This window comes from Drosophila subobscura, chromosome A (assembly GCF_008121235.1).
Source record: "Drosophila subobscura isolate 14011-0131.10 chromosome A, UCBerk_Dsub_1.0, whole genome shotgun sequence".
Lineage (NCBI taxonomy): Eukaryota > Metazoa > Arthropoda > Insecta > Diptera > Drosophilidae > Drosophila > Drosophila subobscura.
In genome coordinates this window covers 9,130,877-9,157,967 of record NC_048530.1, presented here as the reverse complement: position 1 = coordinate 9,157,967, position 27,091 = coordinate 9,130,877, and the positions used below count along the sequence as shown (strand labels likewise).

Sequence of the window (27,091 nt, the reverse complement as noted above, 5' to 3'; positions counted from 1 at the left end):
ACATTTCCATGCAATCTTATGACTTGTTAAAATATTCTAGCTCTCTATCTCTCTCTCTCTATATACATACATACATATATTCATATGTATATATTTATACCTTCCCAACGACAGATACCATCTAGTCGTTAATGCTCGCTCAGCCAAGAGGCGCCACTAGACGATGGATGGTAGAAGAGAGAGAGCGACCGCATGGAAGGGGTTTTAGCCACGGGAAATGGTTTTCGTCATTCTGGCTATAGTAACACTCCGATCTGATCCAGAGGACACATTTTGTTAGATGATAATCTTTTTTTCCCCGTTATATTCCAAGCCCAAAATAGATGAATTAATTATCGCTTCTTCCTTACATTTTTCGTTTTTTATTTAAATGACATTTCCTTTTTGCTTTCAAGTCAAAATGTTTTTTCTCGGAGTATGCACTTTATGAAAAAAGGGCAGAGTAAGTTGACTTCAATGAGGCTTAAGGAAATGGTGTATGATTTAGAGTAGCAACAAAAGTCCGATCAGCATGACAGTTTATGGAAGTTTTAAATTTAAAATTAAAATGCAGGTGCGGTTTAATATAGGTATACCAGTGCGGTGTACGAAACATTGATTGAAACATAGGTATACATTGAACGTCCGGCTGAACGCAGACTGAAACTTTCATTGGTTTTCGACATTTTAAGGGTTTTCGTACTTTCGTAAACTAGCCGTTTTGTGTCTGTCCTTGGGTTTCTTCGATTTTGTGTGTTTGTTTTGTTTTAATTTGCTTTTGTTGTTTAGAGTGTATTTACATTTATCGGCGATTAAATGTAGCAATTACCGCCATCGCTTACAAGGTGGATTGAGAAATCGTTGAGAATGCGCTATTGCTTTAGAAAGAAAAATAAGGCTTATAAAACAAATCTCGACATTTGGCCGCAACAATCCTCGGAGCATGCCCTGTATATACATTTTGTCGTCGTATAGGTTCCGTAAGTGTAACTTAAGATCTATCCACGTATATCGTTCGTCTCTCATTAGGCGTCACTCTGTGCGCGATGTGGGGGCTGCTTCTACTTGCCCGAAATGCCACTCTTTTTGGCATCCAGTTCGTAGATGAGCAGTCGCCACATTTTTACCACGAACACCTCAGCTTCCTCATCAAGTACCTGCAGCAGCAGTAGTCAGCACAGCATACAAGTGAGTGAAGCAAACAAACAAGAAGAGCGGATTAGTTTTCAGATAAAGATAAGCTGAAAGTCTTAAAGGACAGCTTACCATTTGCACATCGTCCAGGATGCTCTGGGGCTGACTGCCGGCCAAAACCTTGGAACATATAAAGTCCACTAAAGTTGGCTCTGGCTCACCGATATACTCAATAATTTTCTTATTTATCCATGGACGTATTTTTCGTTCCATTAGACCGCTATCGATCTCGTTGCGGTCGAGTTTATAATTAAATAGTTCCTCCTTTTGCGTGGGTATCCTGTCAATAATGCTTTTTATATGGCGCCGTTTTTCATCATACACCTTTGCACCATTCTCATCCTTTTTGGTGTTTGTCGCGGCAGCATCTGCGCTGTTGGTCGCAGATGCAGCTGCATCATTCTTACCGTGTTTGCTAGTGTGATGTTTGCCGCCCGATTGGTTGCCGGCATTTGCGCTGCTGTTGTTTTTCCCGCCGCTCCCACTGCCGGACGAGGCCGATCCGGACCCAGAGCCCCCGCCCGCCAGAGCTATCTTCTGGCTAACAGCAGCGGCAGCAGCTGTAGCCGCGGACACGGCAGAGCTCTGCCGCTCCGCTGCAGTCATACTGCTGCTGTTCCCAACGCCGCCGGCTTGGTGATCGTGTTCATTGCTCATGTCATCGTAATCTGTGTGTGGGATGGGATAAAATGTTAAGGGCAATGATTCATGTGTGATAATCCGATTTTGTCTTGTCTCACCTAGAGGAACCAGCTTGCGCTTCTTAGGGTTGATGTTCTCGTCGTTATCGTCGTCGTTGACGAACACTCCGGTGGCCTCGATCTTCTTCTTCTTGAGGTTGTTGCCCAGAGTGAGCGAGATGAGCGGCATGGTAATGGGGGGAGTGACCGAGGGGACCATGACCGAATCGTTTCTAGGGGCTAGGTCATTCATGGCACTCTGAGAAGGCGTGTGGATGTCGGCCACCGGCAGTGAGTCCCTGGACTCACTGTCCTGCCGGCTCAGGCTGTTTTGACGCGACGGCGACTTCTTCCTGTTGCTCTTAGCCGACGCGCTGGCATTGGAGGCAGTGTCTGCCATGGAACCATGATCATCATTTGATATGGAATCATCGTTGTGTTCCGCCATGTCTGGATCGTAGGCCATCATCTCTTTGCGGCGCTTCTCCGCCGGTATCAGGGACGAGTCCTGACTGTTAGCACCTGTCGCGGCCGGAGCCGCAGCTGAGTTCTGCTTGGTCAGGCGATCGCGATCGCGCTGGCCGGCCACCGGCTCTTGGTTAACGGTTACAAGAATGCGCGGTTCGTACAGTTTCTCGATTTCTCGGCGGGCTTTCTCGAATTCCAGAGTAGGATTCTCGAACTCACCGCTAAAGATTTTGGTCTTCAGCTCGGCCAGTTCGTCCGCCTCCTTTTCCCGGTCCTTAGAATCGGCATCCGCTTCGCGCACACGCTCTGCCAGACGCTGCTGTAACTCTCGTCCTTTATAGTACAGCGGGTCGTCACGTTCATCGTCGTAATCCTCGACAAACTCTTTCAGGCGCTTGGCATCGCTCTCGCGCTCCTCATGGCGCATCAACTCCTTCAGGCGGTACTGTGCAAAGAAAGAATGAGACCAAATGAAAGATTGTAAAACGTGCGGGATGTGTGGGGATGCTCTCTCCTACCTTCTCATTCTCCTTAGACTTGCGCTTCTCGCGCATCTCCCAGTTGGAGAGGCGCTGCTGGTAGGCGATTTCCTTTTCGCGGGCTTTCTTCTCGGACTTCTTGCGCTCGCGCGTCTCCTCCTCCATTTCCTTCTCGCGCCGCAAGTCGCGCACTGGCTTGAGGATCTTCTCCTCGCGCTCGCGCTCTCTGTCCCGCTCGCGCTCTCTTTCGCGCTCTCGCATTTCGTTGCGCTCGCGCTCTCTTTCCCGCTCCCGGAGCTCGACACGCTCCCTCTCACGTTCCCGCTCGCGTTCACGCTCCTTCTCGCGGAGCTCACGCACTTCCCTCTCCCTGTCGCGCTCCCTCTCACGCTCGCGATCGTGATCCTTGGAACGCGACTTGGAACGACGACGTCGACTCTCTTTTGCTTCGGGACGTCGCTCCTTCTGTGTTATATCGATGGTCACGGGCTCCTTGCGACTGCTGCCACTGCGCACAGAGACAGAGCCAGTGGCAGGAGCAGAAGAGCCAGTGGTAGGGGGGGCTGAGCCAGGTCCAGGCACGGCAGGTGCTGGCACTTCCTTCTCAACAATCAGGACAACGTCGTCAGCTTCGGTGGCGCTGGTCTTTTTAGTGGAAGATTTTCGCTCGCTGTCACGCTGCTGCTTCTTCCGCTCCCTGTCGCGCTCCTTCTCTTTACTGGCGGCCAGCTTCTCCTTTTCCTTCTCCTTCTCCAGCTCCTTGCGATGCTCATCGGCTTCCGCTCGTTTGCGAAACTTGCCTATCTCACTGCTTATCAGATTGCGTTTCTCTTCCTCAAGTGCATTTTCGTTAAGGACCTTGATCTTGATGTCATCCTCCCGTCGCGTCTTTTTGTTGCGATTGCTGCTGCCATAGAGATCGCCGCGAGTGCTGCCATCGAAGCCTTCGAACTCGTGCTTGTGCTCTTCAAGCAGATCTTGCATCTGGTTGACGGCTCGTTCGTCTTCAGTCTTTTCGTCCAAAGCATTCGCTCCCTCCCCGTTCTTGCATTCTTTCTCCTTGTAGTCCTCGATGAGCACTTTATTCTTCGCATCCACCTTGGCCACCAGTTTCTTGCCGTCAATTTCCATCTCGCTGAGCAGGCGAACGGCCCGCATTGCCGCGATAGGGCCACTGAAATAAGGCAAGTTGTTGTTAGAAGTTTATCCATCAGATATCACGCCCCAATAAAAAATGACAGACATATGGGATAGAAGTGAACCTGAAAGTGTTCTGTTCCCATTGAGGAGCAGTCGTTCAGTTCACTGCTACCTCTCGTTTGTCGAAACGTTTCGACAACGTACTCAAACTCGCAGAATCCGAATGTGGAGACACGCTTCCAGTTGATTACCATGCCGCAGGTGGCGAGGATCCGTTTGAGCAGAGCTTCAGGAACCCGTTCGCTTATGTTGCCCACGAACACGGTAATGATTGGTCCACGGAACTGAGGCTGTGGCTCCGGCGGGCGATGATATACTGTCGGCTGAGAGCTGATTGTGGCAGAGTTGCGAAAGCTGCGAGGCGGATTGCCCATGGACTGCATCATCTACAAACACAGGGAGAATCAACCATATCAGTTATGTTGGCTGCAGGCTACAAGGGTCGACGGGTCTATAGGTTTCACTTACGTGTGGCGGCGGAATTGACGCATTCATGTAGGGCGGCATTGGGGCACGGGGTGGATAGGACATTTTGCCGACTTTTCGTTGCTTTTACCTTTTTAATATATTTTCAAAATGTTGGCGTGCGTGCAAATATAAGCCGACACAATACACACATACACAGTTAAAAGCGACCACACACAAGCACACCTCAGCGATGCGCGCAAACGCTACACAGGAGCACTGTGTGTAACTGTATAACTGAAAGTGATGGCAAATTTAACCGGCCATTGACTTTAAACTGAAGTTTTTATGAGTGAGCAAACTTTTGGGTACTCATAAAAAACTACACGTTAAATATATTTAATTGTCTTCTTTTTACAACCCTGCGGCCGCTGCTGTAGAGATGGCAGAATTTCATCAAGCCCCTAAAGAAACGAATAGCGATAGCAAGTACAGACAGTGCATGGTTGCCACTCTTTGGGATTTTCGCCAAGAGTGTGTTTTAGTTTCTTTTTTCCTCGCACTGCCTTTGATAAGCCAAGTATTTGTTTTAATTTTTACGGTACTGTTTAGACAATTTTTTGATTTGATATTTATGCACTCTACGGTTAGTGCTGTAAGAAAAAGTGGTATTTCTAGTATTAGTTGGTTTTCTGCTCGATTCGATAACAATTCACTACCAGAGCATATTTCTCACTCCCACCGAATGCCTTTCGCCATATGCTTTTTGTTGCTGGTCTCCCTCTTTTCAATTGAAGTGCATTTATCGATATCTCAGTGTTATGTGATTTGTATAAATTAGCCAAATAGGACATATAAACAAAACAAAATGCGCGTTGGTAATCTACTGCGATTTCGCACCACTTCTCTAAAAAGGTGCATCAAGCAGCAATATGTGCCACAACATAAGCCGGCGGTGGACGATGATATAAAGCGGCTGGAGGACTTTTTGATTTCGAAACCAAATATAGTGGTATTAACCGGGGCTGGAATCTCAACTGAATCAGGTAACTTACGCATGTTGATGCAAAATATGCAACTCTAGATGTACGCAGAACACTCACAAATCCATTATTCTTCCGCCAGGTATACCCGACTACCGTTCCGAGGGTGTCGGCCTTTACGCCCGCACCAATCACAAGCCCATCCAGCACATGGAGTTCCTGAAATCGTCCAACGTGCGCAAACGCTACTGGGCACGCAATTTTGTGGGTTGGCCGAGCTTCTCCAGCAAAAAGGCCAACGCAACACACTACGCTCTGTCTCGCTTCGAGCGCGAAATGCGCATTCAGTCGGTTGTCACCCAGAATGTCGATCGTCTTCACACCAAGGCTGCCACCAAGAACGTTGTGGAGCTGCATGGAAGTGGCTACGTGGTAAAGTGCCTGTCCTGCGATTATACCACTGATCGTCACGAGTTTCAAAATATACTGGCCTCCCTAAATTCAACCATTGGCAATGTGCTGGAAATGGTCCGCCCAGATGGTGATGTGGAGATTCCCCTCGATTACATAGAAAACTTTAAAATACCTGACTGCCCGAAGTGCTGTGGCGACCTCAAGCCAGACATTGTCTTCTTTGGGGACAGCGTGCCCAAGCAGCGCCTCGATAAGATCGCTGAAATGGTATACAATAGCGACGGACTGTTGGTGCTTGGCTCCAGTCTGCTGGTGTTTTCCGGCTACCGCATGGTACTGCAAACCAAGGACCTTAAATTGCCGGTGGCGATTGTAAACATTGGAGACACGCGGGCCGACCACTTGGCCGATATCAAAATTTCGGCCAAATGTGGCGATGTAATACCTAAACTGTTTGACTTTCGCAAGACCGGCTCGGCCACTAGCTAGCACCAGCTAGTACTTTCTATACCCGCCACCACACACTAGTCTTCCAAGGGTTTGTTGTTGACAGGGACACTGTGTTATAGTATCACAACTTTTGCATGTTTGTGCTTATTTATGAATGTACATATGTATGTATGTAATTACCCCGAAAATTACAGTTCATTTATGTTTTGCGGACCGACTTTGGCAATTACACGGTGGTGGAGTTCCTGAAATCGTCCAACGTGTCGGTTAGCAGGTGGTTCTTTGGAGCCAAAGGAAATCGATGCGTTATCCTGATTGCTGACTTCTAATTCCCAGGGTGCAGGAAATTCCCGTGCGACAACGGCGCAGAAAAATTTGATACCTAATTATTAAAGAGCACAAACAAACCGGGACCTATTCTATGCACATACAATGTACATACATATGTACATATGTAATTTTGCCATATAAAATGACGGATTGATCAATCTTCACACTTAAGTTCATCCCAGCATCGAAAAGCTTCTGTTTGAATTGTGCAATGAATAATTTGGCAATTGTCTTGGATAAGATTAGATAAAATATTACAAATATTTTTAGAATCCGTTTTTTTTTTTCGATAAAAAAAGTTGTAATTTGAAGAGAAAATATCGGTTTCTTTCATGATCTAAGAAAGGAAGAATATTTTTTGACTCCTTACAATAGTCCTGAGGGGACCAAAATGGTGTTTGGTACCATCTCCCGATTTACACCCGATTTTTTTCGTCGAAGATGAGTGAATCAGTAGGAAAAATACTCTAAAAGTCCTTTGCTGAGATTCTGCAAAAATTTTTTTCACTTGGAACGGCTAGTTTCACCAGAATAGTCGCACGAAATAAAACGGTAAGTTGATAAAGAAGTGGATTAAAGACTAATATTTTCTAATAGTTTTTACCTAAAGGATATGGGTCTCGTCAAAAATTGGAAGATGTTAAACCATTACATAATGTACCATTACATTAATGTAAGTATGTGCATACAAACATACATGTGTATATGTGATCAGAAGAAACAACTGTGCGCAAAAACGTAAAAGAGAGTCGAAATAGATCGTCGGAGTCAAAAAAAAAACTTCTCCCATGACTTTTTATTGAACATTTAATCATTTTACTGAAATTAATAAAATAATTATTTCTTATTTGCGCTGTTTTGCAATAAAGGACATTTGGCAAACCGTATGCATTATTGGCAAATCCCAAATGCATTCTCAATTGAATTACCAGCTCTTTTTTACTTTTTATTATCAGTTTAAATTTCAAGCTGCCACTGCAGTACACGTGTTTACAAAACACAGCTGATTCGTATGCCTGTGTTAGTTACGTTATTTACGTTATTTCGTTAATTCCTGGCTAGAACCGACGGTGCTGGATACCCGCCTTAAATCCGTCCCCTGGATATCGGGTCGAAAGTACCCCGCCGGGAACGATATATCAGGGCGACAAAAAAGAGGATCTTAAAAGCTGTGAGTATTATTTATTTATATTTTATATATTTATTTATTTTTTTTTATTTATTTATATATTATATTTTATTTATTTTATATATATATTTATATATTATTTAAAAACTGAATATTATTTATTTAGGGTTGCATTTGAGAGATATCGAATGGAAAACGGATAAAAACCTGCGGACGAGAGCGTCTCAGGTGGATCGCAGAATTAATAAGGAACTCATTTTGGACAGCAAAACCTTTCAGACCATCCAGTAATAAGGAACGATGTATTAAAACAACTGTATCGATTGACATTTGCTAATTACATTTTGACCCCAAATATCGATATGTCGCGCAATGCAAGCAAAGAACATCAGCTGTGTTTTCCAGCACTGTCACAAAAAGCCGAAACTAGCAAGAACAACATAACATAATTTTGGTTTTTATTAATTAAAAACTGAAAAAATGGCATACGACTTAAAAAAGGAGTCAGATGTTAAGGAGTACATCGACAAGCTTGGCGTAGAATATCGATTTGGCTGTTATTCGGAGAGGAAACCGGAAGGTAAACACGTACAAACAGCAACAACGGCTCTGCTATAACCTATGTCACTGTGTTCAACTATTTTAATTACAAAACAAATCCGTGACCTTATCTAACACTTATATACATATACGCGTACATTTTAATCGCAGCTTGCCACCTGCTGGGTGACTATCTCGAGGGCATCAAGAAGGACTTTGAGAAGGCGTCAAAGGTATACAAATCTACATGTGACGATTATGGTTACGCAAAGTCCTGCTATAAGTTTGGCAACTATAGCATTTTGGGCAAAGGTAAAAGCGGCAGCAAGGGTGAACCTCGGGTGGCGTACCAGTACTACGAGAAGGGGTGTAACTTAAACGATTCCGATGCCTGCCTTCACTCCGGCCTCTTGCTTGTCTCGCGCTCCATGCCCAAAGAGATCGACAGAAATGTGCCGAAGGTAAGTTGAGTGCGTTCTGCAGGTGATGTCTGACCAACGCTTACTACTTATGCAGGGCTTGGAATTCCTCACAAAGAGCTGCGACATGAACAATGCAAACGCCTGCTTCTATTTATCCGGTATGCACATCTCTGGCGTTCAAAAGAGGACAGAGCCAGGTGCCGTGCCTGCCAGCAGTGGACCCACGCCAGCCAAAACGCTCAAGGACTCCGACTACATTGTGCTCAAAGACATGAAAAAGGCGTTTCAGTTTGCCTTCAAGGCGTGCGAGTTGCGCAACGTGTATGCGTGTGCCAACCTAAGCCAGATGTACGCCCGCGGCGACGGCATCGAGAAAAACGAGAAAGAAGCCGAGAAGTACAAGAAGCTAGCCCTGGAGATGCAAGAGGAGATCAAGAAGCAGCAGGATACGCTCGGCTTTCAGCAGGGCGTCGGCATGCCAAACTGATTCAACACTTAATATATTTATATGCGTGATTCGTATACAACTGTCTAACCAACAATTAGCAATTGCTATGCATCTGTTTTTAGTCTCCCCTATTTAGATCAATGTATCGTTTGCTTGTGTTTTTTTTTTGTTTCTTGCCTTCTCTCCTCTTAAATCTGACCGTTGTGGTTCTACGAACTAGCAACTGTGTTTTTAGTTTCAGTGTACATAGGCGGCGGCAAGTGCGTTTTTGGCATGTGTACGTAAATGCGCGAGGCGGACGACGAAGACAAGATCGGCGCTGAGCCATCGAAGACAACAAAATATGAATTCCTAGATTTAATTGTTACTGTTATGAAGAATGAAACAAAATCCCTTGTATAATTCTGTTGGCACCCTTTTATTAAATACAAACAAACAAGTCCGGCCGGGACCATAGACCAAACTACGGGGGAAAACTTATTTTCCGCGTTGTAAATATTCCCTCTGCTCTCCACAGATCTCTCTACAATCAAAAAGACGACAAAGCACTGGTGATTTATGGAACGCATGCTCAATTATCTTTATTTGCGATCGCCATTTGCCGTGACTGTTAAGCGTGTTCAATTTAAAATCTAGTTGAATGTACATATATGTGAATACAGTGCGGCACAAAAATGTTCCTAAACCAGCGACTATATTTATTATCTCCCACTGTATGAATTTATTCGCGAGTCCCATGTTTATCAACATCTGCTAAAATAAATGGGTTTGCCGTTTATTAAATGTTAAATTATAATCAATCACATACACTTTACAATTAATTTATAAACGACACTGTGCGACAGTCATTATACCCGGTACTCGAAGAGTAAATAGGATATTTTGTATTTGTGCGAATAATGTTACATGCTAACCGATATGAAGTTTATTGCTGCAGCCATACATATTTCATGACGACAAAGTTGAGGCACTGTTCAACAACAAATGGCTGCACACTGCTCCGAACAGTCTGGCTCTAGTTATGAATGTGCTGGCCTTGTGCGTTAATTATAGTTTATTCAAGTTAATTAATTTACTAAGCTCGTTCAGTTCTACAGCGCTCTTGTGGATTCCGATTCAAGGATTTATGTGGAAATGGAGCCATTACCTTATACTACGACTCATGCTGTGCAGCTGGATTATGGCATCGAAAGCAATACTTTAATATTTAATATTACTCTATGCTTCTGTTTCGGCTTTATCTGGACCCTGCCATTGCTATATTTTACATTGTGGCGTGGAAGTCCCTACGGGCATATTGAGGTGATGGCCGGAATGCCGATCTGCAGACTAGGCGTGGCCTCTTTTATATATGAGGCTCTAAAGGTAGTCATATGCTGCTTACCCTTGAATTTGGCCATAATTTTTGTTCACCATGACATTCTTATGAATATAGAAGCCTTCAGTAAGTAATTACCTGCAATACTATGGACTATTTTCCACTAAACCTTTTAAATATTTTAGTGTTTTTTATATACATATTACTTGGATCTGCTTTCTGTGTCCAGTGCATGAATCTTTTGGTTTCTTTCTGTTTGGCAGAGCCCCTTTCTGGTTATTTAGTATTTTCAATATTATTATCGTTAGGCGTAGTGACATATGTACATATGGTGGAATGTTTGAGTTTACACCGGCAATACTGGAAAAAACAGCTCTTCTGTCTTGGGACTTACATAACCACTTCGCACTAATTCACAGCCTGATGCGATCTAATAAGTTCGAATGATATAACAGGGCTGTGCAGTGACGAGCAGACATATGTATGAGACTAGTGTTCACTTGGAGCAATGTCAGTTTGTTTATTTTTACCAATTATTTCAACAAACCCTTAATAAGGTTTAATATATTTATTTTACTCTTATACACATAGATAAAAGCGCACGGGATTTCCAAATATTTTATTCACTTATGAGCACATATCTTTTGATACTGGTGGTATGGATCTTGATTTATATATGCTTTCATTTACAAAGGGTCAAACGTGAGCCGCGCCGACAAAACGGTCTTTGAACCTTTAAGTAAGTTGTAAACGCAATACGAAAATCTGATAAAGAAAGTGATTTCAAAGTTCAGACAGTCAGTATGAACAAAATGTGTTACACGTTGGTCAGCGAAAGGAGCTAGACATCACCTGGATTCATGAAAAGTCTCGAACACGTACTCTAGAACGGCAATCCATTAAGGCCAAGCCGATACATGTACAAAATCTAGGAGTTTTCTTTGGACTCAACGTTGCGCTCAAGCATATAAATTTCATGGTCGAATGGTAAGGCTTGGTGTGGAGTTTATTAATTTTCACATTTTTTCTGTTTTAGGGACCAAATCTTGTGCGTTTGTGGAAAAAATGGAGCTGGAAAAACAGTGTTGATAGGAAGCGGTGCCCAGCCAAGAGGAAAACTGTATTCATGCCAATTTTAGGGCTCAGTTTGATGAAATGGTCAATCCGCTGACGGTATTAGAATCCATTGAAATGGTGCTGCAAATTCGTGGGCTATTGCATTTAAATCTGAAAAACGTGGCACTGGCCTTATGCAGGATCTTCGACATATACAATTTTCGGCTATTTGTCGGTTATTGTCGGTTAAATATTATTTAATGAAATCGTAAATAACCAGCAAAAATGTTTACTTCCAGAAATCAATCTCAAATGTTCACAGATTCATAGAGTATACAATAAATAAATAAATTATTGATATATGTACATATAAGCCATTCCTTAATTTGTATTAAAATATCGATTGGGTAGTTGGAAAAACAATTTTTATTAGTGTGCAATAAGTTTGAAATTTAAATTTCACTTGCTTCTGTTTCATTCAACTCAATTCCATTCATTCGTGAACAGTTCGCTTGAGTGTGTCATTGAAACTTTAGCTCCATAAATAGTCCGATTTAAAAAAAAAAAATAATAAAATGTGTTCAAATATTTGTGTTGGTGTGCGTCCTTTCGGGTCCTTTGATGGTTCGTCGTGGCAGGTGACAAATGGCTGTGCCTTAGAAAGCCGCAATGGATCATCTGTCTTTGGTGAGCGTGAAAATCATAGAACAAAATTCAACATATTGCTAATTCGTTTGTCCTATTTGAAGACTTTGTGTTCGACCATGAGGCATCGAACTAGGAGCTTTTCAATTGCATGGCAAAGCCTATTGTGAACAAATTGATATCTGGACTGAATGGCACAATAATTACATACGGTGGGACATCGACAGGTATGCAAAATGCCCATCAATCTGTAGCCTCGCAGGAATTAAAGTTTCGGAACTTCACTTAGGCAAAACCCATACAATGCTGGGCGATGACCAAAACCCGGGGGTAATAGAGCTGGCAACAAAGGAAGTATTTGAAACGATTGGCAATGATAAGGAACGCAGCTTTCTGCTGCGTCTTCAGTTCATAGAAGTAAATAATAAAATCATATCCGATCTGATTAGAAAGAGGCAGACTGAAGTCCAGATAACAGATACTGGGAATGGTAATGTGAAGGAAAACTCCGAAGAGTACTTGGTGAGCAGCAAGGAGGAGCTGATGCAGTGGCTCTCCTTGGGGAAAAAAAGCGCTCCAAGCGCTCGCACGCCATACTTCGCATTGTAAGTTAATCCTTAGATTGTCTGTTGCATTCTCCATTTACATATTTCCTCTACTTAGATCATCGAGTCGTGCTCCATTAGTGCTCAACCGGATGATCCAGTCATGCAAAGCGTTTTCAATTTGGTGGATCTGGCTGGATGTAGCAACATAATGCACATGTCAAACACCAATGTTAGCTTCAGAGACCAGCAGCTGAATCAGCTACTGCGCTCGTCTCTTGGCGGCAATTTGAGATTGATTTCTGGAAGTAAACATTTTTGCTGGTTATTTACGATTTCATTAAATAATATTTAACCGACAAGAACCTTACCTTAGCTGTCTGAAGAAGTCAATTTTCTTTCGATGCTCAGTCACCGGTTCTATCTTGAGATGATCATCCATGAATTTGAATGGGCTCGAGGTTATGCTGTAGAATGGCAAGAATTAATACCCAACAAAAGCATAAAAAGTAAAAAAGTACAAAAGTATAAAAACAGTCCAGTGCACTCCATGCAACCATCTTGCTGTTCATCAATTCGGGAGCTACCTAGCATGACTTGCTCCTCCTTGGCCAATTGGTCCCTGAGCTTCTTTATTTTCAGATCTTGTTACTTAATCATTGTCGCCTTGTAAGCTACCAAGTTGACCAGCGGCTGGTTGGATACTTCAAATTGGTTGGATTGGCCGTGCAAATAATGCCAGTGCATCTAAGTAGAGGAAATATGTAAATGGAGAATGCAACAGACAATCTAAGGATTAACTTACAATGCGAAGTATGGCGTGCGAGCGCTTGGAGCGCTTTTTTTCCCCAAGGAGAGCCACTGCATCAGCTCCTCCTTGCTGCTCACCAAATATTCTTCGGAGTTTACCTTCACATTACCATTCCCAGTATCTGTTATCTGGACTTCAGTCTGCCTCTTTCTAGTCAGATCGGTTATGATTTTATTATTTACTTCTATGAACTGAAGACGCAGCAGAAAGCTGCGTTCCTTATCATTGCCAATCGTTTCAAATACTTCCTTTGTTGCCAGCTCTATTACCCCCGGGTTTTGGTCATCGCCCAGCATTGTATGGGTTTTGCCTAAGTGAAGTTCCGAAACTTTAATTCCTGCGAGGCTACAGATTGATGGGCATTTTGCATACCTGTCGATGTATGTAATTATTGTGCCATTCAGTCCAGATATCAATTTGTGCACAATAGGCTTTGCCATGCAATTGAAAAGCTCCAAGTTCGATGCCTCATGGTCGAACACAAAGTCTTCAAATAGGACAAACGAATTAGCAATATGCTGAATTTTGTTCTATGATTTTCACGCTCACCAAAGACAGATGATCCATTGCGGCTTTCTAAGGCACAGCCATTTGTCACCTGCCACGACGAACCATCAAAGGACCCGAAAGGACGCACACCAACACAAATATTTGAACACATTTTATTATTTTTTTATGGAGCTAAAGTTTCAATGACACACTCAAGCGAACTGTTCACGAATGAATGGAATTGAGTTGAATGAAACAGAAGCAAGTGAAATTTAAATTTCATGGCATACTTTGATCAAATAAAATCAAAATTTGATCAAATTAAATTCAGTTTGTCAGTGTTGACAAATGCATGCAGTGTTTCTCAAACTTATTGCACACTAATAAAAATTGTTTTTCCAACTACCCAATCGATATTTTAATACAAATTAAGGAATGGCTTATATGTACATATGTCAATAATTTATTTATTTATTGTAAACTCTATGAATCAGTGAAAATTTGAGATTGATTTCTGGAAGTAAACTTTTATTGGTATATTTATTTTTTCCAACCCCCAAGGGTCTGGCCACCAACCCCCACCCCTCATTCTGCACATGTTGCGGCAGGTCAGGTTCATACGCCAAGCCCCGAAAACAAAATCAAATCATCAAAACGAATTTTCGTTCCATCACAGTTCAGCAAGTCAACGCACCAACACATACATTGCTTGCAGTGTCCGTGTGAATGAAGACAAAACCGGTTTGGAGCGCTACAAAATCATTGGCTACACGCACTTATACAAATGTAGCTTCTAGCTGCGCGCTCTACACGCACTAATACCCATGTAGCTTGGGCTTCTGCTGCGTGTTCTACACGCACTAATACTTGTAGCCGGGACTCCAGGCAGAGGCCTGGGACTCCAAGACGCACATTTAGCGGTGACGTTTTGCTTCTTCAAAGCTGGATATCTATTATACTATTTGGTTAATGGTAAAACTCCCTTAGTTTTCACACGACGTGCTTCTGGTTATCGAATAATTTGTACTCTTTTTCGCAAGTACTTAAAACGCTGGTGTACTACAAACACATTTTTAACTCTTTCTCAATTGCTCCACCAGCTGTAAGCTCCACATAAAAAAATACTTAAGTTATGTGAAAAAAAGCGCTCCCTCTGAGAAAAGCATACCAAAAAAATAAAATTTCAGATTAAGATATCAAATAATGTGTTACTGTTTCGTTCATCAGTTTGTGACTTTTTGGTTCTTGAAGAATAGTTCCATTTCTGGCGTTCCAATTCGTCTTTCGTTGCCTTTTACGATACTTCTGGGAAAAGTCATCGATATTCAATCGGTTCTCATACCAAAATGTAATCAATTTTTAGGCACCTCCAAAGTTGGTTTCCGAAACTTATTACATAAATAGGTATTTTTATGCATTTTCTAAAATTCATTCCTAAATTTCTTTGTTTTCAGAACCAATAGTGCAAAAAAATGTTACGTTCAGCTATTTTATCGAAAACCGTACCCAAGTGTCTGCAAATCGCCACTCAAAATTCGAATGCGCTGTCTGTGGTGCCTGGCTTTTTTGTTCGTCGACAACAAACCCTACCGGTTGTGGACCCGTCTCAAACATTAGAAAAGAAAGGCTACTCGCCGTTTGGCACTAAGCAAGCTTCTGTGGCCGAGTGGTCATTAGCAAGACTCGACGATCTGTTGAATTGGGGACGTAAAGGATCAATATGGCCATTGACATTTGGTTTGGCGTGCTGTGCTGTAGAAATGATGCACATCGCCGCCCCACGTTATGATATGGATCGTTACGGAGTGGTATTCCGGGCATCACCACGCCAAGCAGACGTAATTATTGTAGCTGGTACATTGACCAACAAAATGGCACCGGCCTTGCGTAAAGTCTATGATCAAATGCCTGAGCCACGGTGGGTTATTTCTATGGGAAGCTGTGCCAACGGTGGCGGTTATTATCACTATTCGTACTCTGTGGTTCGCGGCTGTGACCGAATAATACCTGTCGATATTTATGTCCCAGGCTGTCCCCCTACAGCAGAGGCTCTAATGTACGGTGTCTTGCAGTTGCAGAAAAAAGTAAAACGCATGAAGACCCTCCAGATGTGGTACAGAAAGTAAATGGGACATGCACATGCATATGTATATGATAAATACGCATCGTTAAAATGTATAAATAGATAATTTGGATAAATAAATGCCTGGCTCAGTGGTTCCAAATACCCCGTACTCGAAGCGTATAGGCTGTATTAGATTTGTGGTCGAAGCGGGTGTGTGCAACGCATTGAATTACACTTTATTAAAGTACATCTATGTATATACATTCTGAATCAGCATCGACAGCCGGAGTCCATAAACCTATGTCTGTCCGTCTTGTTCAAAGATCCTGCTTAGTTGTTCGGCAATTCCTTCTCGGTGGAACTTAAATTCTTCGGCAAAGGTTTATAATTCTTCCTGACGGTGCTTGTGGATGCAGCCGGTGCTGACCACTGGATAAGTGATTGGTTTCCAAATTTGGTTGGTTACCAATCACAGCTGTTTTAGTTACGTTCCACGAACAAACGAAATATTCAGCAAATTACTGAACTTTTCGCAGTGCTGGAGATAGGCCTTTTAAGTATGTATTATGAGTTCCATTATGAGTTCTTGTGCGGCCTGCACCCAACTGAAACTAGCACAAGAGCCAATCTTATGAGAAAAAACCAAAACAGATAGATTTTTGAATTGCAATTGGCTATTTATTACTTAGTAACTAAATAAATATTTGTATGTTTCACACGAATCCCAAAAAAGTATCCAAAACCGACATATGCATGCATATTTACATCTAAATTTCACTTAAGAGTACTAGAGAGATTGGTAGAGTTCTCTATTTGTAGAAGAACGTTGCTTTAAAACGAGATTCCCAATTAATGGGACAATGGGAGTCCATTTGTCAATAAACTATCATCGTCACTCAATTGGCAGGGGCCATCCCCAACTTTTGTGTGGATTATATACTTCAGTAAGTTCTTGGGTTGAACGTTTAACGTTCCATTGAATGCTGGGTGTTTTTCAACTGTATCTGAAACCGTAATTCCCCGTAAGTACTCGACACTTTCCGTTGCATCATTTGGGAATACTTTTTGAACTGCTGCTAAAAGCTTAGCTACATTTTCCTTTAATACATAAATGCAGGCGTTTGGACCTGCATCAAAGGTGTACGCTGCCTGGACTTCACCTATGGTTTCATTGTATGAATGTACAAAATCGACTATGGCATGAGAGACATCGTTCATATACACGCATGGTGGATATGTGTCCAAGGCGATTGCATGGAACTGATTTGAGTCCTTCATCGTTATCTCAGCAAAAGATGGAAAATCGCGAGCTTCAATGGCCTTTCTCAAATTCGCAGTCCTTTCGGGAACTATTTTATCAACTCGATGCTGAATTAGCTGCGATGTAGTCACAGAACGTTGCATGCCTTTGGTAGAGCTTGTTTTTTTTCGCTCATCATTTACGACTAAGATAAGTACATGCATATTGGGCCAATGCTGGGCTGACACAACTGGTTTAGCGACAGAATCGCTGCCATCCTCAAGAGCCCCACGGTGCCACTGAACAAATCCACCATATAAGCTGCGACATGCAGAACCACTACCTTGTCGTGCAATGGTCGTCAGTTCTTCATTAATGGGAACACCATATAAACGTGCCAATGAATATACCAAGCACGCGTAACCAGCTGCGCTTGATGCAAGACCAGCAGCGGTTGGAAAATTGTTTCGCGATGCAATATGTACTTTCCAAGAGAGTGAAACTTTTTGGGAACCATTTGCAAGGGCCAGACGTTGAACTAAAAATGTAATATTGGTTTAAAAAAAAACAAAAATATGTAAATTATGTATTGAAAGCTCACCTCCTTTTAAACAACGCATCAGACGAGAGTCCTCTTCGACAGGCAATTCATCATCATTCAGCCACATTCGATTGTGTTGAAATCCCTCTGAAGCAGCTATTGTCGTTTTGGCGCACAGCTAAATAAAAAAAAATCAATGCAAAATCATATTTGAACACACCAATAAAGCTCACAATATAGACAATATTATTATTACCCAGTACGGAATTTAACTATAACCCGCCAACATTTACACATATGTATGTATGTATGTACATACATTTGTATACTCTTGAAGTTCGAAGATTTTTACTACGACTTTTTATAAAGGGTTTCGGTATTTGATTTAAATCAAATCTGCGAAATATTTAGAAATACAAATTAAAGACAGACACGACAATCAATTTCTTAAAACTTAATTAAAAAACTAGGAGAAGCGTTGCGAGGCGTGCCCCAGTATGAACAGCTTATCATCGCAACTATCATCACTAATGTTAACAAAAAACAGCTGATTTAAGAATAACAGTTTGCCGGCTAAACTAAGACTCAGGAGGAAGGAAAAGGTATAAAAGGTTATAAACTTCGACGGATATCTATCTATTGCATCGGCGACATTCTCCAGATGACAAAGGCAGATCGTGATGAAAGTGAAAGAAAGCGATGATCGCCTCTGAAGGCGTTAAATTGGGGCGACACAAAGTTCACCGGCCCGGATGGTAAAAATGTAATGAAATATTCATACAACGTGGGATTTTTGGTGCCTATTGTGCCTATTTTGGTGGCTCCAGTGCACAATGTAATCCTGACCTCTGCATATATGTACGTACATATGTGAACTTAGTCTTGACTCCAATGCATAATTACCTCGTTTGTGCCCAGTGTCATGCTAATAGAGTCATTAATGGGGAGAATTAGTTCTTCATGTCGTTTTCCCCCTGCGAAATACGAAGACGGAATTTTGTAAGCTTATACTTAAAAACATGATGTGGTTTACTTACAATATTTAACAATTGCAATATTGACCGGAGCTATACAAGTTACTGAAAACATTTTTGTTTATAAACTTTCTTTTTTATGGGACCAATCTACGTACGAATGAACATCTCTCAAACTCGTCAAGTTAGTGTCCCTGACTTTGAGCGGAACAATAGAATGAAGTATATGTCCAAACCTAAATAATGATATCCATCTGCCCAATTTCAAAAACAAATATACATATGTTAATAGCATAGTCCATAGCATTGTACACCAAGATCGAAATTTTCTTTGCCTGCTATAACATGTAGTCAAACATTTTGTTGTTGAGGGACGGAGCACATCCATGCGGAACGGTGGAAATTTTATACAGATGTGCAACTCCCATCTCCACTGGCACCATCCTCATGCAAACACACATAGCTGATGAAAATAGCGGAAGCAAATTTGTAGTCTTAATTGTTCAATTTCATTAAATTTGTAGGAGAAAGTGATCGTTTTTCAAACAGGCTGATGAATCAGCTGTGTATATTGTCAACTTGGCCAGTTTTGAATAATTTTGAATTAAAATAAGGAAAAGAAAAAAGAGAGCTAGTAGTTGCATTGAGAATGCTTATTTTATAATGTTAATTACTTACTTTACAATAACGGCTTGGAAGAAGCCCTCCGAAGCTCTATTTCAACTCTCTTTTACGTTTTTGCTCACAGTTGTTTCTTCCATTTTTCCATATATTTCTGCGCTGTCTATCAGCTGTCCATCTGTGACATCCACAATTTTGAAGATACGAGAAAAACAAAAATCATTATTATGGTCAGAATGACGAAATTCTTGTCCAAGGGCTTCTCCCAACCCCCTAGAGCAGCTTTGCTTATTCTTGCTGATGCTCACTCGCTCGCACACTCTGTCTCGTGCAGAGTGGGGGAGGAGCTTAGTGGGCTTGTTGGTGTGAGAAGTTATGTAGATGTTGAAATAATTAAAGATTTAAAATCTAAAAGTTGTGACGCGTTCCAGCGCGTCTCACAACGTTCCTCCGTGTTACTCTTCGAGTACCGGGTATAGTAAAGTACCCAGGATATTATTTTTTTCTTCTCAAAAAGCTTAATATTTCCCAGCCGACAAGCTAAAACCCCAAAGTGAATTGGTCAAATTTTTAGCTGCATCATTTAGCTTTTCAGAATGGCAAAGTAATTTTCAAGCAGATGTACGATACTCAAGTTATGTGGCTACCTCCGAAAAAAGCATCAAAAAAATATACCAGTTTTAAAATTCTTGCTCCGTCGACCTACAGCGCAGCTGCTCCTCCACAGCGCTGACGTTACTAGGATGCACCAGCAGCGACTGGACGGTTTCCAGATCTGCATCCTTCAGCGCCTTCATTAGGCGTTGGCTATTCTTCAGACCCGTACAGTTGCATGTCAGTAAACACTTTCTAACCACCAAATACTGGCTGGCCGGGAAGCTTGCGTGCATATGGTTTTCACTGCTTCCATTCGGTGTCGTCCAGATGCAGGATCCCCATATGCCTAAACCCGTCGTTATAGTCCTGTCTAGCTGCACAAATCCATTCGCTGACTGCGCTGTGCTGCTTGCTGCACGAAAAGGCGTGGAATACTTGATATTTACAATATGGCAGGTGCATACATACATGCTGTAATGCTCCCACCGACCCCGTTATGTTCCATCTCTTTTACTAACGCAGCTACTGCTAGAAATCCGATAATAGAGGTTGCCTGTAGTGGTACGAAGTCTCCAGCTGCGGCAGTAGTTCTTCAGGGTTGGGAAGCTATAACGGTGATAGCAGTGGTCTGGCTAGGAAACATTGTGGTCGACATTTTACTTTTGGTTTCGACGGACTGTTTCCTGCACCACTCATTAAGGGTTGGGAAGCAGCTAGGTAATAATTTCGGCATAAGGGAGCAGAAGCCGAGCAAAGTTTCACGCCGCTTCGATAGAGTAGAGTAAGCATATCTCAAATAAAGCAAAGTGGATGTCAAGTTGTTATTGCAGGTAATTTTTTACTCGTATACACAGATTCCTACCAAAAATGTCCATAGCTTTATTTTAGATACATATACACATATGCAATAGTTATATACAATTTTAAACTTGTATAATATTACGTTATTTTCCCATGCCCTTTGATTCAATATTATTGAATCTTGATGTTGACGTCATGATCGATTTTTTGTTTTTCATTAACTTATTGAACAAAATCACATAACGAAAATAAGTTTGTAACAAAAATACATATTTATGTATGCGTGCACTGAGTGCTTTTGTCTACCATCATAATAATGCTCTACATCGATTCGTTTTAGTGATCTTATTCAGTTTTTCCAACATACCAAATTGTTTGTTTTAAACTTTTACAATAACAAATATAATTTAGAAAATAATAACAAAGTCGCTGAATGCTTCTTCGGTTACCGATTATGTATTGAAGCTACAAAGATTTCTAAAATTGTGAGCTTTTCCCTTGCTAACAATCTTTTGAGGGTAATTCCCCCTTTGGGCCGCTTTCAGTTGAAGGTTTTGCAAGTAAAATGTTACTATCCGCTATGTTTTTTTTAACATCCTTTTCCGTTTCCGATGAAACATTGTCCGTCTTGCGTTTGACCAAACCATCGCTTTGTTCGCTTAAAACATTGGCTGGTGGGGCAACAACATTTTCTTCACTGTTAACAGTATTTTCATCGTCATCGTCGTCATCATAGTTGGCAGGCTCCTCTCCTGTACGTAGCAGCTTGCCCACAAGCTCATATTTTTCTAAAAGTAAGATGATAATAGTCAAAGTGCACAGTATAATCTATTTCTTTAATTACCCTTAAACTGCATTTCCCATTCCCGCACTGAGTCCATTTCTACGGCACTCAAGTCGCTTAGGTCATCAAATTCATCCTTGTCATTTGAAACCACGCTAAATGTTGCCAAATTTCGTGAAGCGTCTCTTCCAGCGAATGTAGAATAGGGTCCTCCTGCAATTAGAAACCCATGAGAGTTAAACGGTACAAAATAGGCAAGTTGTCCTTGGTGTGCAGTGTAAAATGTAGAGGTACATAAATGGCTACATTAAAATATATAGTCTCACCTGGCCCATAAAAGCGTTTTCCTTTGCTAACGTCGTAAACATTTCCATTAACTGCCACCAATACACGGCCATCAAGTTGATTTCCATCGTACTGTCGTAGTTCTTTTACAGTAAAATCGCGTCGCATTTTGGGAAGTTCTGGTTCAGCTGGTTTCTGAACACTGGAACTTGGAACTTCGGTGCGATCACGCACTATTTTGTATACAAGAAAAACTATTACTGCTAAAAGAGCTAGGTTCATCGGACTATACAAAATCTCCCGTATTATGTTTCCTACAAACGAGGTCTCGTCCAATGCTTCATGGCTAACAATATTTCCAGTTGCTCCAAGGTTTTGTGTGGAGTCCATTTTCGATGATTTTTTACCAAGCTAATTCAAAACGATCATACTATTATTTAGGAAAAGATAAAAATAGACTGATTAGTATGTTTTGTGAGGTTTTTTTTGTATCTTTAATTATAATCGTTATTTGACCAAGAATTTTCGTTGAACATTTTGGTGGATTTATCTATTTTTTTCTTAGATTTTCTATTGGTCTTTTTCTGCTGATGATTTTCGACCTAGACCTATGTCACTACTATCCATATTAGGACCAAAAGTTAATTTTCATAAAAAGGGTAGGCCATTTATAATTCAAACCTATGTATGTACATACATCAAACTTAATTTAATTTTGATTCGTATCAAACCATTTGTATGTAAAAAGTTGTTGGTGAAATTCGAAAAACTAACAAGAAGAGACGAATGTCACCATGACAATGCTATCGCTCACTAATCGGCGCGGACGAAGAGACATTTTTGACCATCGAAAACGTAAAATGAATGGCCATGTTTTAGAGCCGCCTCATTCTGACTTGAAGTAATGATTCGACAATTGGTTCAATCGAATGTATAGGTCATCAAGGAGAATATTTTAAGAAGCAAACTTTTTCAACCGGCTTAGTTACGTTTTTCATAGTTAGGCCAGAAACTTAAATAGTTTCTAATTAACGGTTCCTAGAAATTATACATGTGTTTAAAAATATGGGAAATAAGTTACCCTTCAATAAACCTACAAAATTAATTTGACACTTGTTTTTAGTGACTTTTATTTTTTTGGTCGCGATGAACTTTGTTAGAAAAGAACCATATGTAAATATGTAGATATGTACATATATTTCTACATTGTAAACATGAATTTATCTTATATTATCTCCATACACACACTTCAAATACATAGATACTCAATGCTACCCGATAAGTGAATTTTCCTTATGAAACTTATGAATACAAATAAATACGTACCAGTTTATACTATGGGAAACTGTAACAATAGATACTCATTTACAATATAAGTCTGTTAATATTTTATCGTGTATAGTGACTGAGGCAGACTAAAGGTCAAACTAGCGATGTACAAAGTCACCTCATAAACTATCGCACGTTCTAGCAATCGTAAGGTTGAAACTGAAACAGTGGAATGTAAACAAAATAAATGTTGTAACCCGTAAAATCAGCCTAAAAGTATTTTCATGCTTAGAAAATGTATAAGGAATGCTGGGAGCTTTCGACAGATGTGAAATTGCATAGCACCATCCATTGAAAAACATCTGTTATCAACTAGCTTATATAAAGAAATTTCTTATTTTATTTGCTTTAATAAAACTAGAATCAATACAATGTTTCTCTCCAAATGTTTTATTTTTATTTGCTAAAATATTTGCTGTTTATTTAAAAAAATAATATAACATTTTTTACATATTTCCCCCGTCAACCAGGACGAATAATGTAAATGTTGATAGCGATGGTATATTTTTGTGTATAATTTAATAAATGTTTCAATTGTAATAATACAAATGTCCTGAAAACTGAGATACATATGTTGTTTATTCTCTTCAATAGTCTCCTATCACTGGGAAAGCTGCGAATTTTTAAATATGTGAAACACCGGTTCACACTGGCACCACCATGATAAATAAAAAACAGCTGATGCTTATAAAATTTGTGCGCCGGAAACTCCTTGCACCGGACTGCCGCATTTCTCGTGGAACGGGCACCTTTGCGGTAGCAGTATCGCGTTACCCCAGGTCTGCTGAACAGCATGAAGGTGGTGCAGATTAAGTGCATCACTCTAGTGTACCATCAACTGACCTGCTGCGGTAGATGGAACTTAATCTGCATCGTCAAAAGGGTTCGGAGACTGAAGGGTCAAGTATACCGTCCTCTCACGCCACACCCCGTGGGTAAGCCAAGAACCTGTATCACAGGAAGCTGCGAAGAAGATCACATTTAATCTCTATGGGTTTACAGAGGGCTTTTCTCAAGTCCCGCCGATCACAACCAGTGGTGGACACGGGAGCTGGCCAAAATCGAGGAAGCTCTTTAACAAAACTAAAGTGAAGAACGCTTAGGAAAGCTGGGACGAATATCGCTACAGCTTCAATCTCTACAGGAACACCTGTGGGAAGGGGAATCATAGCCTGGGTTCCTGGACGGTACTTTCCCAAAAAGCAAACAAACTTCGCTAGAGTTCCTCATGATTACCTACTTCCCGGGGTGCTTAGATGTCACTGGAGACAAACCTAAGGCCGCCGCCGACACGGAGCTGGATCGGGGCGAGGAAAGATAGTATCTCGTGAGTGAAATAATGACACCGGAGAGCAGTCCCTATAAGTCACCTGGGTCGGATGAAATAAGAAATACTGCACGTTCTACAATGGCTGCAGAGCATATATGGATGCCTTCTAACCGGAGATCTAATAGATCTTCACCCTAACACAGTTGTGGAAACCTTTCCATAACATAAAACAAAATATGTTGTTCATGTGCGTTGTGTGGATTATAAGATTATAGTTTTTTTACGTTGTTAAGTAATAGGAAAAAGCCTTTGCATTATATTCGATTGATATTATATTTGTCAGAGAGTAATTTCGCCTGGTTTGAGTACTTGTCGTATATTAATATTAATTCGTGAATCGTTAAGATACCATGAAAAAGGCTTCCAGAAATTCCAGTCGCCCACTTTCTGAAGCAAGGCCTTGTCCAAACAGTTCTCTTCTAGTTCTTCAATTTCGATGTCTTTAATTGGCAGTTCGGAAGTCCAAGAACTTTGTGTTTTAATAATACGAGGCACTGCGTGGTAGCAGAGACGGGATTCCTCCGACATTATTAAGACGTCGCCGCTATGGATGTATAGTGCGGTTGGTGTTTCATCGCTAGTTTTTCCACCTATGAGAAAAATTGCTGTCTGTCCAAAGCTGTGTGGTAAATATAAAAAGTTAATACAGGATTATTAATATATTATCGTTTCTGACACTTTATGTCGGGAAAATGTTAATCTACCTAAAAGAAAACAATGGAGCAGAATGATTAGGTTCAGAATGATCTGTGTGACCAGATAAACTGGTGCCAATCGGGTAGTAATTGACAATACCGGCTTCCGCTTTAAAATTGTTGAAGCCCAAAACAGATGCAAAAAATGCACACAAGCTGTTCAGATCATCTGGAACTGGTGAATGCATAGACACGTCGTAAACCTTAGTGTCCCAATTATGATGATAACCAAATGTTGTCCATCGCATTGCAACTTTTAGTCGCTGCATCTCAATTAAATTGTCACATTGATGAAGTTCTTTCCACCAGTCCGATCTAGCTGAATCCGGGAACAGTCTTTCATTCAAATTAACCTTGTTTGGTTCTCTCGGGTAGTCTTGCAGACAGCGAGCAGCCCAATAACGCTGACCTCTCTCTGTAAACGGGTTTCGTATTACCAATAAGCCCGGATGATTGTCAAGAGCATAAGAGCGCCAAACATTTAGTGGTTTTAGTCCAGCAGGCATCCGAATATGGTTTTTTTTGCCTTTATTCAAATTTCTTTCGAACTACTAACATGGATAGACATCGGCAAATCGTCACATATAAGAGAGGGAAAAATTATGACTTTTAGTAAACATTTGAAATTTTATTTTATATTTTCATGGATACAAAATATATTTATTTTTGAACATTAGATATGCATGTCCACTCTTAAATAATACACTCTTGCCTGGTTTCATACAAAATGTGAATTGTTTACAGATTTCATTTTGTAAACAAACACAAAACAGTGTACCCGTAGAGCATGCACTTTTCCCACTTTAGTCATACTGGGTACAGAGCGAAATATATGGCACTTTCTGTCGAAAGAATATTTAGCGCACCTGAGTACTGGGCTTTGCATTCGAATTTGTAAGAACTCAACTCTCACTCAACCCAATTATTCAATCAAATCCATTTTCCATTCATAACAAATGTATAAAATCTAAAAGTGGCGCATAAAACAATATTTCCCAATATTTGTATGTATGTACATATATGGATGGTACTTATGAATGGATTCATATGTATGTACATACATATGTACATTTATGCATATGTACCTACAGAAATACTATTTTGTAATATCGGCTGTCCTGTATCCTCATTGTCATATCGATCAAAGTCAATTACATTGCTTAGATCGGGTGTTTTACATTTCGCCTTGTAATATTTAAAAGATTGTTGGAACATTATAAAATACGCGCAGCAACTAATAAAGAATAAATAAAAAGGGTATAATGTAGAGGTACATGTTTGCATTTATATGAGTACAAATAATAGTGGTATTCTTTCAACTGGTGAACAACTGAACTTTGTGCAAGTGTAAGCGCCAATTCTGAGATCTTGCGTTAACGCAACTATCGTTAGGTAACTAATGTCTGTGTAAATAGGATATACTTTTAAAATCACCATTTTTCGCATCAGAATCAGTTCGATTCTAGCACAACAAATTTGTTATGGGATTTTGTCGTTCGAAAAACAGTCAAACAATAATACTTAAAATTATTCCATATATTTAATCCATTAGACTTATGAGATCTCAAAACAAGTTGGTTACTTATTATACAGAATTGTTTAAAGATTTTGCGGTGGCATAAGATAATACAAAACAATTTTTTTTGGAGAGAGTTTAACACACCTTTGGCTATAGTTTCCCTAGATGAATAATTCGAATTCGCGCTTTTTAACGTCACGAGCCCTTCCGCCAAGAAAAAGAGAGAATGAGCTAGAGAAACATCGCTGGATGGGTTGCGGGGTAAAAACATCAAACTAATCTTTTCATTCCTATAGATTTTAAGGTCTAGGTGCCCATCAACACG

General features: G+C 40.8%; 8 protein-coding genes and 1 long non-coding RNA gene across 13 annotated transcripts; 4 read left to right on the top strand and 5 right to left on the bottom strand.

Moving 5' to 3' along the window:
• Positions 1-740: 740 nt before the first annotated feature.
• Positions 741-4,873, bottom strand: LOC117902780 (RNA-binding protein 25). 2 transcript variants are annotated; one of them, XM_034814424.1, is made up of 6 exons: positions 4,469-4,872; positions 4,145-4,386; positions 2,840-3,974; positions 1,914-2,766; positions 1,246-1,841; positions 741-1,136 (listed from the first exon to the last, which is right to left on the bottom strand). In XM_034814424.1, the coding sequence occupies exons 1-6, from the start codon at positions 4,529-4,531 to the stop codon at positions 1,041-1,043; spliced, it is 2,985 nt and encodes a 994-aa protein (XP_034670315.1). In that variant the 5' UTR covers positions 4,532-4,872; the 3' UTR covers positions 741-1,040. The 2 variants fall into 2 exon arrangements, with proteins under 2 accessions (XP_034670315.1, XP_034670346.1); XM_034814455.1 differs by lacking the exon at positions 741-1,136 and having other exon boundaries at positions 1,253-1,453; positions 1,581-1,841; positions 4,469-4,873.
• A 296-nt stretch (positions 4,874-5,169) lies between these two features.
• On the top strand, positions 5,170-6,459 carry LOC117903066 (NAD-dependent protein deacylase Sirt4). The gene is made up of 2 exons (XM_034814832.1): positions 5,170-5,451; positions 5,531-6,459. The coding sequence occupies exons 1-2, from the start codon at positions 5,274-5,276 to the stop codon at positions 6,289-6,291; spliced, it is 939 nt and encodes a 312-aa protein (XP_034670723.1). The 5' UTR covers positions 5,170-5,273; the 3' UTR covers positions 6,292-6,459.
• A 1,652-nt stretch (positions 6,460-8,111) lies between these two features.
• LOC117903074 (cytochrome c oxidase assembly factor 7 homolog) lies at positions 8,112-9,596 on the top strand. Its single transcript, XM_034814859.1, has 3 exons — positions 8,112-8,291; positions 8,423-8,712; positions 8,768-9,596. Exons 1-3 carry the CDS (start codon positions 8,192-8,194, stop codon positions 9,158-9,160), a joined length of 783 nt encoding a protein of 260 aa, XP_034670750.1. The 5' UTR covers positions 8,112-8,191; the 3' UTR covers positions 9,161-9,596.
• A 2,447-nt stretch (positions 9,597-12,043) lies between these two features.
• On the top strand, positions 12,044-12,938 carry LOC117903089 (kinesin-like protein KIN-7D, mitochondrial). Of its 2 annotated transcripts, XM_034814900.1 has the most exons (4): positions 12,044-12,182; positions 12,245-12,367; positions 12,430-12,745; positions 12,804-12,938. In XM_034814900.1, exons 2-4 carry the CDS (start codon positions 12,292-12,294, stop codon positions 12,895-12,897), a joined length of 486 nt encoding a protein of 161 aa, XP_034670791.1. In that variant the 5' UTR covers positions 12,044-12,182; positions 12,245-12,291; the 3' UTR covers positions 12,898-12,938. The 2 variants fall into 2 exon arrangements, with proteins under 2 accessions (XP_034670791.1, XP_034670799.1); XM_034814908.1 differs by lacking the exon at positions 12,044-12,182 and having other exon boundaries at positions 12,359-12,745.
• LOC117903115 lies at positions 12,858-13,328 on the bottom strand. Its single transcript, XR_004649482.1, has 3 exons — positions 13,207-13,328; positions 13,057-13,152; positions 12,858-12,987 (listed from the first exon to the last, which is right to left on the bottom strand). It is a non-coding gene; the product is annotated as an uncharacterized LOC117903115 (long non-coding RNA).
• Positions 13,329-15,257: 1,929 nt separating this feature from the next.
• LOC117903075 (NADH-quinone oxidoreductase subunit B 2) lies at positions 15,258-16,214 on the top strand. The gene is made up of 2 exons (XM_034814873.1): positions 15,258-15,389; positions 15,440-16,214. The coding sequence occupies exon 2, from the start codon at positions 15,458-15,460 to the stop codon at positions 16,109-16,111; it is 654 nt and encodes a 217-aa protein (XP_034670764.1). The 5' UTR covers positions 15,258-15,389; positions 15,440-15,457; the 3' UTR covers positions 16,112-16,214.
• A 488-nt stretch (positions 16,215-16,702) lies between these two features.
• On the bottom strand, positions 16,703-19,001 carry LOC117903031 (diphosphomevalonate decarboxylase). Of its 2 annotated transcripts, XM_034814773.1 has the most exons (5): positions 18,869-19,001; positions 18,735-18,805; positions 17,892-18,009; positions 16,896-17,828; positions 16,703-16,849 (listed from the first exon to the last, which is right to left on the bottom strand). In XM_034814773.1, exons 1-4 carry the CDS (start codon positions 18,918-18,920, stop codon positions 16,900-16,902), a joined length of 1,170 nt encoding a protein of 389 aa, XP_034670664.1. In that variant the 5' UTR covers positions 18,921-19,001; the 3' UTR covers positions 16,703-16,849; positions 16,896-16,899. The 2 variants fall into 2 exon arrangements, with proteins under 2 accessions (XP_034670664.1, XP_034670655.1); XM_034814764.1 differs by having other exon boundaries at positions 16,703-17,828.
• A 1,905-nt stretch (positions 19,002-20,906) lies between these two features.
• LOC117902095 (membrane-associated progesterone receptor component 1) lies at positions 20,907-23,266 on the bottom strand. The gene is made up of 4 exons (XM_034813195.1): positions 23,220-23,266; positions 21,935-22,323; positions 21,669-21,821; positions 20,907-21,612 (listed from the first exon to the last, which is right to left on the bottom strand). The coding sequence occupies exons 2-4, from the start codon at positions 22,281-22,283 to the stop codon at positions 21,326-21,328; spliced, it is 789 nt and encodes a 262-aa protein (XP_034669086.1). The 5' UTR covers positions 22,284-22,323; positions 23,220-23,266; the 3' UTR covers positions 20,907-21,325.
• A 1,540-nt stretch (positions 23,267-24,806) lies between these two features.
• Positions 24,807-26,506, bottom strand: LOC117902101 (nucleic acid dioxygenase ALKBH1). Of its 2 annotated transcripts, none has more exons than XM_034813208.1 (2): positions 26,337-26,506; positions 24,807-25,171 (listed from the first exon to the last, which is right to left on the bottom strand). In XM_034813208.1, exons 1-2 carry the CDS (start codon positions 26,381-26,383, stop codon positions 24,832-24,834), a joined length of 387 nt encoding a protein of 128 aa, XP_034669099.1. In that variant the 5' UTR covers positions 26,384-26,506; the 3' UTR covers positions 24,807-24,831. The 2 variants fall into 2 exon arrangements, 1 of the variants encoding a protein (XP_034669099.1); XR_004649357.1 differs by lacking the exon at positions 26,337-26,506 and adding an exon at positions 25,601-25,708 and having other exon boundaries at positions 25,090-25,171.
• Positions 26,507-27,091: the final 585 nt, after the last annotated feature.